Source organism: Scophthalmus maximus, chromosome 1 (genome assembly GCF_022379125.1).
Source record: "Scophthalmus maximus strain ysfricsl-2021 chromosome 1, ASM2237912v1, whole genome shotgun sequence".
Lineage (NCBI taxonomy): Eukaryota > Metazoa > Chordata > Actinopteri > Pleuronectiformes > Scophthalmidae > Scophthalmus > Scophthalmus maximus.
The window spans coordinates 15,919,067-15,931,772 of record NC_061515.1 but is presented as its reverse complement, the minus strand read 5'-3'; the positions used below and the strand labels follow the sequence as shown (position 1 = coordinate 15,931,772).

Sequence of the window (12,706 nt, the reverse complement as noted above, 5' to 3'; positions counted from 1 at the left end):
AGCTCTTCCTGTTTTCGTTGCAGCTCGGCGAACCTTTTCTCCCAGGACACTTTCTCACAGGCAAATCTGGTCTTGAGCGACAGGATCTCTGACTCGGCCTTGGTCAGTCTTTTATTAAGGGCAGTCTTTCGGTCAGGGCTCCCTGGTATGGCCGCAATCCCTTTGCTTTCAAAACCTGACAAACAGAGCCAAAAGGGCGTGACCTGCACCTCAATCTGCAGCCTTTACGTGTGGCCAAGGATATGTGGTAGCCCTCTACATGCGGCACGTGCGCGGAGTAAATTTACAGCAGGGTGCAGATAGACCCGTTATCCTCATGAACCTGATAAAACATTACAGCTTGTCGTCTGTTTACATTCATAATTCCATAAAAGCAATGAATTTACTATGATTACCAGCCTCTCGGAATAGAACAAAACCAGATACATAAAGTCGAAATTTAAGATTTTATTTGCAGACTTTTGGCGATTTCTTTTAGAGATCCTTACCCACAAGTGGTTTAGCTGGTCGACTTGACTCCTCTGTAATGTGTTGTTCCCTTGGCAAGAATTTGATTGCGTTGTATGGGCAAATCTGCAAGGTTAACGAACAGGGTTTATTGTAAAGTCACTATGAACATCAAACCCATCAAAATACCCAAGGGATTAAATAATTTCCTATCATTGTCACTCAAAGTAAACAAGTGGATGAAATGTTTCGGGACCATACAGGTTATCTTAACTCCAAGGTGTTTACATTATGTCTTGGTACTTTTTCCTATGGATTTTTTTTTTGATTGTATTTGGGTTTTTTTCCTTATTTGCAGGTATCAATTTGACATTCAAACTTTTCTTTTTGTGTCCACATATATTTGTTAAAACATGCGAGTAAAGACGGGAAAGATCAGAGATGTTTGAAAAAAAAACAGAGCTATGAATGGAAGATTTGAATTTCAATTCAATACAAAAGACACTCACCCAAAGGAACCTGCAGGTGCACAGTATCCCCTTGAATGTCCACGTAAACACAGTCCACAGGGTACAAGCCATCATGTTGGAGCATTTTCTTTCTGGAGAGCAAATTATGTGGATGTTCGTAAGGGGAAGTAGTGTGGCCCGAAAATAATAGTCAATCTCTACATTTGAGTGTATTCATGGGGTTTTACTGCACCGTGGTCTCATGAGTCCAGAGGATCAGGTGTAGATCCCATCTACAGCATTGGCGAATGCCGCCAATGCTGCGACCTCGCACACAAACACAAACAGACTGTTGGAAATGTACGGACAGAGCTGGACACCGACCTTTGCCAGAAGCTCAACTGTCGATCTGGGGGAAACCCTCCCATGTGAGGTCATAAAAAAAAATGAGTGGCTCCCATTTCCGCTCCCTGGGCCTCGGTACAGCGCCGGGTGAACGCCAATGAGGTGAAACTGACCCGTTGCTACGTATCAAGCCGGGTGTGAACAGTGCTGCTGACGACTGCGTGGTGGGTAAATCTGTTCTAATCTTCTTAGTCGTGCAGTTACAGCGTAGCTGCATGCAGGCTGCTTAATTTGGGCGACTGAGCCTTAACTACAATGTGAATAAGACTCCGCGCTAACCCCGTCGGAGGATTCGGTGTCAGCATCCATCTGTTCTGTTTGAAGTGAATAGGAACTGAGGAAGTGTTAAACAAATTTGGGGCCAAAAGGTTGTTTGTATTTATTTGTTTCGAATGGAAACAAAAAGAAACTGCATTTGTTGAAATGAAAACATGACTATTATTAAGATGATGATATTTAATCAAAGATTTTTCAAATTTACAGTGTGACAACAGCATCACTTTATGTGTTGGCAGGTGTGTTGCTGAAGACCCAAGGACGCGCGCTACGGGCTGTCAAAACGTTTCTCTGGAGGTTGCCGGTCAGCAGCAGCATTAGAGAGCTGTTTGTTTAGCCCAAACACCACCGCATCATCTCTCTGTTCTGGAGTATGAAAGGGGGACGGCATTTTTCTTTTTTCTTCCAGTTGATTAGTCACAATACAAGAGTTTTTGGTTTCAGAATAAAGCTGGTCATTCAAATGAAATGTGAGCCTGAAGGTTCTGGCGACAGTGCTGTGTGTGAAAAGGTGTATATATTTTGTCCAACCTTTAGCCCGCGCATCTCGGGTCACGTCCTCACGAACACATTGTACACGCACAATGCGAAAAAAACAACCAAACATTACAGCCAGATTTTACCAACCAAAAACGATGTCTCGGTTATCTAATTTCCTCACAGTCTCTCGTTCGATTATTGGTTTGTAGAGTAAATGTTTGGATACTTTGAGGTATAGAACAAAATACACAAATATACTGGGCTGGGATACTCATTTTACTATGTTATACAGTATACAGCCATGAACATGTTAATGTGTAAACATGCATATGTGAGGATGTACAGTAGTTATTGTGTGTATATGTGTTTTTTATATAAATACATGTGCAGACTCCAACAACAAATTTCCCCCAAGGACCATTTTAGCTCATTATTTTAGTTATGACTGTTATTTATTGAGTACACTGCTGGTTTGGGGTAACAAATTTCATTCCCTCATGTTTCAACATGTTTGAATGACAATAAACGACTGAACTGAACTGGAACTAAACTGACAATGGAAGCTATTGATATATTTTGTAAAGCCAGGATAACCAGTACAATACAGCAAGGACTTTAGAAAGAATTCTTCCCACCGCCTCATATTTAAAAGAATGGAGTCACATTTTCAAGTCATAAAATTGAAAGAGTTGCTGGTTAAGTAAGCAACTTGACCAGCAGCAATGTTGGATATTACATAGGCTTATGAATGCTAATTAAAGGTTATCAAATTCCTAAAGACAGTGACATTTCGTAACTTGAATTGACGACAGAGGAAGTCATATCAGGAAGCAATTTCTGTGAAATACAGTTTTTCAGGGGGGAGGGAGGGGACCTAAAAACTCAAAGTCATTATCAGATGAATGGACATATAGTGAAGAATAAAAGGATTAAAAAAAACTGACCTGTTTTACAGGTTTGCATGACTGCTGTTACTTTATATTTGAGAAGGCTTCACAAAAAGTTGACCTCACTCCTCTAGCCTTTCGGGGAATTTTCACATGGATAAAAAGCTAAAAAATTCTTTAAAGAAACCAACCACGGGTGACCGATACTTTCAGGTCATACAGACCTTTTGTTGTTGTTGTTGTTGTTGCAGTATCGTGATTGGCCACTGGGGAAAAATTGGCAGCAAAGCTGAGTGACAGTGCTACATCCAGTTCTGCTAATGCATCAATGGTGATGTCACGGAACAGCCAGTGATCGCAGCGCTTGTCTGCGCTGAATAACACAAGTTTGAAAAAAATATATCTGTTTGTGGCGATAGAAAGAATTGAGCTCACCAGACCTCAGCTTGTTCCTCCTCTATGCTAGAGGCTTGAGGCTACATTATAATAATAATAATAATAATAATAACAATAATAATAATAATAATCATCATATCATAATCATAATCATAATCATAATCATAATAATAATAATAAATAACCACTACTAGCATTACACACCAGAATGTATGATCGAACGGGCTACAGTTTTAACAAGAAAGAAGAATTTATGAAATTTAAATAAAAAAGATATATCTCGTTCTGTTGCATGAATTTAAATCCTTTTTTTTTCAACTATCAATTTTGAGTCAGTGTTAAAGCATTGCAATGCTAAAATGGTGAGCAAAAGGAGGGAAATCTTCGCAGCCAGTATGGATGAGAGGAACAATTACAACTACAGATAACTATTTCAACGTACACATGGACGTGCTGGTATTTTTAAGACATTTTCAAAATAATGTGAAGCTATTCTTTGCTTAAATACAGTATACAGCAGGGGTTTTTTACACCTGTTACTTTGCCTCACTGATAGAAATGGTGATTCCCAGACGATGCTGACTGAGCCTTTTGGATACGTAGTTGTTGCTTCAGTATGTATCATAACCAGCAATTCAAAAGAATACGTTGTGATTTAGAATATTTCAAATTAGCCCTCAAAGCCTGTTTGTCTTCAACAAGCACAATACGTATCTGTACACAAAAGACACATTTCATGTGTTCTATGCTGCCGCGATGCCGCAGAAGAAAAGGAAGGATTTCTGTCACCTGAATTGTGCAAGTGCCTTTTGTGTCGTGCCCAAGAATTCTATGTTCTTGGGGCCACAAAGAGGTCATTGTAGTGTGTGGGGGCTTTATGACGGGCAGAGAGCGGGGATCTGATTTCACATTGTGTTGAACAGAAACCAGGAGCTTTCCCTATACAATGAGCCCACAGGGCCACTGCAATCTTACCTGTATCCTTTTTGGGGGCTTTAGCAAAGGCTTAATCCACTGAGTTATTTTTTATAAATCTTTAATTGCTGGTTGCACAGTTCTGATCAACCTCCATCACAGCATATCAGATGAACACAGGAAAACGGTGTTACAAGACGTTCTGAGGGCTGAGGGTACAGGGCGTATTTAAAGTGTTTGTTTGGGATAATGTGAAATAAGCACTTTCCGTTTATATATGTATTGCTCTAGTTTGATCAATATTAAAAATACCCCCTTTTTCCCCCCCAGGATGCATTAACCCATCAGTTCTAGGGGCATCTTTAGACCCACCCAGCAACAGGAGGGTTTTAGTCTCCTCCTCTCTCCTCTCACACTGGTATAGCTGTGCAGGTGAGCGTTTTCCACTCATTACACAGCCACTACAGTGCTGTCAGCAGGACGTGAGAGGACAGAGAGCAACAGAGAGAAACGGAACAACAGTGAGAGAGAGAAAGAGCTCATTCACTTCAACCACAGCTGACTCAAAAATCCCACCACAGTGCACAGCAGGTGAGTGGACTCGATGATTTTAAATTATGAATTTTGTGAGCATGATTTGAATTCAGCTAAATGCAGCTTTGGTATTAGAGCAAGAGGAATCACTAGGACACGAAAAACAATGTCACCATTGTCACCAGGGAATGATACAGCAGGGCAACGTTATGGGAATTTGTTGTGTTTTGACATTTTCTGTTACAAACATTTTTTCATGTGTGCATTATTAATGTGTTCTATGATGAATAAGTCAGCCACTTACAATTGTTTTGATAAATATGAATGAACTTGTCAAATTGATTGAGAGTATTCTATATTTCCCCAAAAAATATTGACCTTATGTTTTTTCCAGTAAAAGATTACTTGTTATAACATTTAATCCCAAGCACAATAACTTGTATCATATCCTTAAAACAAACCCATTTCGGCTGATTATAAAGTTTTTCACAAAACATTAGCAGGTTTTTCCGTTCGTAGCGTCTCCTCCTGTCACGAAACAAACCATCATTTATTCACATTACAGTCAGAAATAAATGTATCTTACGAAAGATATTTCCATTTGTGAAATTGCCACATATTCACATTAGGGGATACTGTTGATGCGGTCATGATAACCTCGGAAGTCATTGGAGTCAATCTTGCATGCTTCATTTCAACAACATGAGGAAAATGTACATTATAGTTTATGGACTTCTGGATTCAGAACCTGAGGACACTTCTTAATGCAATGCACATCAATTGACCACAGCATTTTAATGTGGACGCCAAAGTGACTTGTGTTGTTACTCAGTTTCCAGGGTGTCGAGCCCTAAGGAGGCCATGCTGAGATCCAAGGGAGAGGGGAAAAAACAAGCCGCCCTAGCAGTTCTCCCAAGGGGACTGCTCAAGGAACAAACACATTTTAATTGTGTTCACTTATAAAGCATTGCAAACAGACTCATGATATAATTGCGTATTACAACACTACAACACTAATTTTAGGAGGAATGAACTCATGAGCGGGTGAATATTAGTAAAAAAAAATTGCTTATCATGCTTAAACTAGGAAAGTGCTACTGATGTGAGAAATGTGCGTAATAAATATGTGCAGGGGGGGGGGGGGGGGGAACCTGAAGTGCAGCATTTAAATCTCACATTCATCAGTTTCTGGTATCTGTGACTCACAAAATTGCAGGATCAGTTTCACCAGAACAATTAGAGGATTGTAAAGAGAAGAGACCGCGGATGACTTAGCTCCCAAAGATCAGAAAGACTGCCCAGCTGGGTAACAGGGAATGAGCGTGATTGTAAATCAGAGTCCTCTTAGCATGGGTAAACAGTTTGTGCCCACATTACTATTCATCATAAAGACCTTCTGTCGGCGCACAAATACAGCTTGTCATTGCTCAGATTGAGATATGTCATTATGTCTTCACAAAACCTAGGCGCACATCAATAGGAGAATGTCTTGCAGCTGCCCATTCATGTTAAGTGTATGTTTTGCCCTTCCATTTTAACAGGATCTTAACAGGCATGATTTTATTACAGGTTGGACAAAGAGCTCTCTCCCTGTCTCTCTACATGAAAATGGCCCCCACCACTCTAAATAAATACACAGGTAAGTGAGTATGTTTGTTTTGGCTGTTTAAAATCCTTGTCAGTGGTCACATACACGTTCCCTTTTAAGAGGTGCATTGTGGAAAGTCTTTTTTATCGAAACCAACTTTGTCCTTCAGTTTCATTTATATATCCGCAAATCACAAATTTTTCTTGAAGCACTTTACAATGTGTACAAGCTCACAAGACCTTTAGCCTTAGACCCAAAATTCAGATCAGGAAAAACAACAAAAAGATAAAGAAAAACATTTGACCCCCCGAAAAATTTGTAACAGTAGTAACATCTAAAAATAGAATATCTGAAATCAAAAATAATAATTAACTATAATAATTCCATCAAAGCACATTCTTATTTTCATAGCATCATATTCCATGTTTCCTTTTTTTTAAATACTAACTAATGTTGGACACATGCATTTTACCTGATATTATCAAAAGTTCCACAATGCTATGCTAAATACTGCAATTAAGTACTTCCTACAATGTTTCCCAAAATGCCAGGCTCCACAGGTATCCTGCACCTCCTCCTATTAGGACTACTTCTGCCAGCAGTATTAGTGTCGGGTCAAAATTCCACATCAACCCCAAATGTCACCACTGCAGCCATGACAGTTAACAGCACCACCGATCAGCCCTCGACGACCATGATGCCTGAAACCTCAGCAAACACCAGCAATACCACCTCTGCCCCCTCTGTAGCCACAGCAAACGCTGTCATCCAATCTCCGACCATCAGCACCAATGCCGGAAGCACAGGAGCCTCTACCTCCCAGTCCCCCACTGCCACCTCTGGATCTGCAACAACTTCATCCACCACACAATCCCCTATGACGGCCGCCAATGGCACAGCAACCACCATCCTGTCCACCAACTCCACCACCTATGAAGGTACAGTAATTACCACCCAGTCACTCACAACCACAGCAACCTCCGGAGTCTCAGCATCCACCATCACCACCTCCGGAGGCACAGCGAATCCCACCACCACCCAGTCGCCAACAACATCAAACATCTCCGGGGGCACAGCAAATACCACCATCACCCAGTCCCCCACAACCACAACCTCCTCCGGAGGCGCAGCAAATACCACGACCACCCAGTCATCCTCCACCATCAACGCCTCTGGAAGCTCAGCATCCATCCCAGACACCCAGTCTCCCACAACAACCATCAATTCAGGAGGCACAACACTCACCAACTCCTCCACCCAGTCATCCACCATCAACACTCAGTCACCCTCCACCAACGCCTCTGGAAGCTCAGCATCCATCCCAGCCACACAGTCTCCCACAACAACCACCAATTCAGGAGGCACAACAATTACCAACCTCTCCACTCAGTCATCCACCATCTACACTCAGACACCGTCCAACAACACCTCCGGAGGCTCAGCATCCACCACCATCCAGTTTCTCACAACCACAGCAACCTCTGGTGGCTCAGCATCCACCATCATCCAGTCTCTCACAACCACAGCTTCCTCCGGAGGCACAGTAAATACCACCACCACCCAGTCATCCTCCACCACCAACGCCTCTGGAAGCTCAGCATCCATCCCAGCCACCCAGTCTCCCACAACAACCACCAATTCAGGAGGCACAACACTCACAAACTCCTCCACCCAGTCATCCACCATCAACACTCAGTCACCCTCCACCAACGCCTCTGGAAGCTCAGCATCCATCCCAGCCACACAGTCTCCCACAACAACCACCAATTCAGGAGGCACAACAATTACCAACCTCTCCACTCAGTCATCCACCATCTACACTCAGACACCGTCCAACAACACCTCCGGAGGCTCAGCATCCACCACCATCCAGTTTCTCACAACCACAGCAACCTCTGGTGGCTCAGCATCCACCATCATCCAGTCTCTCACAACCACAGCTTCCTCCGGAGGCACAGTAAATACCACCACCACCCAGTCATCCTCCACCACCAACGCCTCTGGAAGCTCAGCATCCATCCCAGCCACCCAGTCTCCCACAACAACCACCACTTCAGGAGGCACAACACTCACCAACTCCTCCACCCAGTCATCCACCATCAACACTCAGTCACCCTCCACCAACGCCTCTGGAAGCTCAGCATCCATCCCAGCCACACAGTCTCCCACAACAACCACCAATTCAGGAGGCACAACAATTACCAACCTCTCCACTCAGTCATCCTCCACCAACTCCTCAGGAGGCTCAGCATCCACCACCATGGAAAATATCACCACCCTATCCCCCACCACCACTGCAACCTCCGGAGGCACAGCAATCACCACTACCACTAAATCCCCCACTACCACCTCCGGAGGCTCAGGATCCATCAGCTCTCAGTCCTCCACAATATCTAACATATCTGGAGTTATAGCAACTACCACCAACCAATTCCCCAACACCACTACCACCTCTGGAGGCATAAAAATCACCATTACCCCCCAGTCTGCCACAAACATCAACACAACAACCAGTGCCAATTCTGCACCTTCAACATCTATGACGTCTTCTAATTCAGTCAGTGTTGCAATTTCAGGAACCACCTCTGCCTCCTCCACAGCTGGTTCTACAGCCATGGCCCAGTCCAGCAACATCACCACAACCTCGGGTAGGACCAGTTCAGCTTCCTCCATGACTTCTGGTGCTGAAAGTTTTAAATAACTTTCCAGTCGTTGTTCAGTCCCATGTATATAAAATGAAATTATTGCTAATTCTCTTTTTATCCCTATTGTTGACATCCATATTTTTTTGCCACAGGTTACATGAATGGAACTTCATCAAACTTTGTGAGTAGGGGGGCAAGTCAACTTTTTTAGAGAAAAAAAATTGTCTCTTCTTCATCCCTTTAGTCTCTCATCTTCATCGTGTACCTTGCATCTCTCTCATACAGAACTGCCCCTCATTCAGCTGTAACTACTCAGACTGCTACACAATGTACACCAGTCAAAATGCCACTTCATGTGCTGCTGGTTGCTATTGTCAGGTAGGAAGGCCAACGACACTGAGAAAAACTTTTGAGCCCTCGAACAAAACTATTTAATGCATTGAAAATCCTTCAATGTATTCATTTACATGTACATATGGCAAAGTATACAAGAAATGTTGCATCGTATTAGTAACTTGTCGAGGCAGCTGAGCATTCAAAAGTTGGAGTGATATCTGTAAGTAACCAGTAAAAGTAAAGAGTAGTAGTCATTTTCTATATGCTGTACACTTCCAATGTCTACACAAACTTATTTTAATGAAAAATTATTGGAAAAAAAAGATAAATTAAGTTATCTACTTGTCTACTAATGTGTCATTCTGTGTTGTATCAGCTGATAAGGCAGATGGACATGTATTACACTGTGAGCTGCAGCGACACTTGTGCTGCGAGCTGCGTCAATGCCTCCCAGACCAACTGCTCTGAGAAGTGCTGCAACTTTACTGACTGCCTCAGCGGCAATTTTGCATCCATGATGACGATGAATGCCACCACAGGTAAACAGATCTGTTTTTTCCACATCTTCCTATCTCGTGACAATACTGTCCTCGTGAATGATTTCATGATATCACATCTTATAAGTTGCAATTACTGACATACACTTTAAGTCTCGATTCTTAATTTCTTATTCCAACATTTTTACTCTTTTCTTTACAATATTTTAGTAACTGCAACCGCAACACAAGCAACGACTACAACGACCACACAAGTCAGTTCGACTGCTGCAATTAACGTAAGGACAAAAAAGGCTGCATGTGTGAGTGTGCGCTGACATGTTAATGGATACGTGCTGTACATGTGAGCAGAAGGCTAGCTGCATGTGTCGTTCTGTCTCCTCTTGGTCACCTTGCGTAAGATAATCAGACACATTTGGTCTCTGTGTCTGACTGCTGAAAGCTGTCAGTATTTAATATTCTAATGGCATACAGAAGGGATAACAGTGAGAAATGAATACAATCCTTTCCCCTGTGTTGTTCTTTTTTCTCTCTTTCAGGGAAACAAATGCCATCAGGGTGTATGTACCGGCACAACTTGCTACACAGCTTTCATAAGTGCAGCCCTACAAAGCTGCTCATCCTCACAGCCACACTGCCAGGTGAGAGCCGCGAAACATACTGACGAACAACATAGGTCTCGCAATGTTAAATGATGAATTTGTAAACGTGAGATTCATTAAAATGTCCAATAACCCTCTGGAGTCCAGATTCTTTCTGGTTGATATTATCTGACTTTCAAAGTATTCAATTTGTGTCTGTGTTTTTCACGCTTTAGATTATCCCTGCCCACGGATATTCTTTTACTATTCATATACACAAATACAACATGAAAGTGAAAGAAAAGACTCTAATACCGTCTATTTAAACGTAAAGCAAACCAAATGGTTTCTGTGCCATTTTCTTTAAAAGCCGCCATTGTAAATTATTGACATCTTTAAAAATGTCTTATGATAATATTTCTATGTTTTACAGACAGATACTATGTGAAAGCTCCACATCAAAACAATAGATAACATTCCTCAGTGTATTCACTAATACACAGACTCCAGTGTTTTTCTTAAGCAACATTTTAATATCTCTGTGTTACACGCTGTTCTTTCTCACTCACTATCGCCCCTGCAGCTCAAAAAGGAGACCTTGGAGACAAAGTTGCAGTGGACGGCAGGTTGCATCGCCAACTGCTCTGGCCAAACCTCGTGCACGGCCTCGACGCAACCTTCGTGTCATCTAGAGTGCTGCAACGCCACCGCAACCTCCTGCCTGTGGCTGAATGGCACGCTGAATGTCCCCTCCTACGCCACGAGAGGCGCTCATCTTCACACAGGGCTGATTTCTTGCTTACTTCTACTGCTTGCCTTGGCTTCGATGCTGTGAGTATGAGCTGGCTCACTTGCTGCGTGGGTCGTCAGGTAACCAGAGCTCTGTGAAACTCCCAGTCCTTTTCAGAAATAAAGCACCATTTCATACATCTCAGTGATATTCATGTGATTGTACTGTACATATGTACTGTATATATAAATGTATGTATGGGACTATGTAAAGATTTCATTTCTTGTGTTATCAATGCTTCCCCTCATGTTTGAAATCAGATTCAAGACCAATGAAAAAATGGCTTTGAACAGCATATCTAAATAAGAAAACATATCAAGTTCAAATGTTTTTGTCTTCATAAGTAACAAAATAAGACATCAAAACAAAACTTTTTTCTTCAGATTAAAGTTTAAAAAACTTTAAATTGTTCACTTTAAGATGTGAATTATTTTCAACGGTGGCTTTTAAAGAAAATAGCACAAAGCCTATTTGGTTTAATTGACATATAAATAGACGGTATTAGAATATTTTCTTTCACTTTCATGTTGTCTTTGTGTATATGAATAGTAAAATAATATTTGTATCAAATGAAAGGATTGAACACCTTGTTTTAGCCATGACCCTGTCCATAACTGTGATTGAATTCATGTCCCGTCTTCTTGAAGAAAGTTTGCTCTGCGCCTTCCCACTGTCAACTGATTGTGAACAAATCAGAACTTTGGATGGGCGAGTGAGCGGAAACGCAACCTTGCGTGGATCAGGTGTTTGAAACCATGTTTGATTTTCATCTTTTCATCAAGCCATTGTGAGAGTAACGCAGCTACGAGTCTATATGCACTTTATGAAACTCAAAGGTTGAGCTGTCAAAGGGTCTTGTGAAGGTTCGCTGAAGAATTTCTGTAAATGTAATCACAGTGAGATGTGCAATTAAGTGCTTTGGCTACTTTTTGTCAATTTTTTTTTTGTGAATCGTGAATTGGATGTCTGTGTGGTGTACAAAATATATATTTTTGGGGTACAATGGTGTCATGTAAATGTTAAATGAAATCAGAAAGGTGTCTGTTTATTCTAGTTTTGTGTACTGTAAAATATGACAATAGTGCCTAAAAAAATATATCTGATAAACTATATGTTTGGTGAGTCTTGATTTGATTAAATCCTATAATGTGGGGTGAAAGGTGAAGACATTTCTAGCCGCTCACAGCTGCAATGGGCCCAAACATATTCCAGCAGGATTATTTCATTATAAAGTGTATGAAGTCCTGTGTATTACTACTCTGAGTGTGACCCGATGCTCACATTTTTCAGAATTTCTAGCACCTTTGCTCAAGTATGTCACTCAAGTAAAATCTGTAGGAAAGTATTGTACTTTATAGTCCACTTGATAGCTTTAGTGCCAGTTGCTTGCAGTGGTTACTAGTTGTGGTTACTTTTAAGAAATGTTAAACTTTTACAGTTAAAACAAAGAATGACCCCATGAAAATCTATATTTAAAAAA

General features: G+C 41.6%; 1 protein-coding gene across 1 annotated transcript; it reads left to right on the top strand.

Annotated features, from left to right (window-relative positions):
- Positions 1–4,712: 4,712 nt before the first annotated feature.
- Positions 4,713–12,338, top strand: LOC118316327 (mucin-5AC). The gene is made up of 9 exons (XM_035644034.2): positions 4,713–4,846; positions 6,359–6,428; positions 6,929–9,025; positions 9,175–9,203; positions 9,308–9,400; positions 9,735–9,897; positions 10,066–10,133; positions 10,395–10,496; positions 11,020–12,338. The coding sequence occupies exons 2-9, from the start codon at positions 6,392–6,394 to the stop codon at positions 11,269–11,271; spliced, it is 2,841 nt and encodes a 946-aa protein (XP_035499927.2). The 5' UTR covers positions 4,713–4,846; positions 6,359–6,391; the 3' UTR covers positions 11,272–12,338.
- Positions 12,339–12,706: the final 368 nt, after the last annotated feature.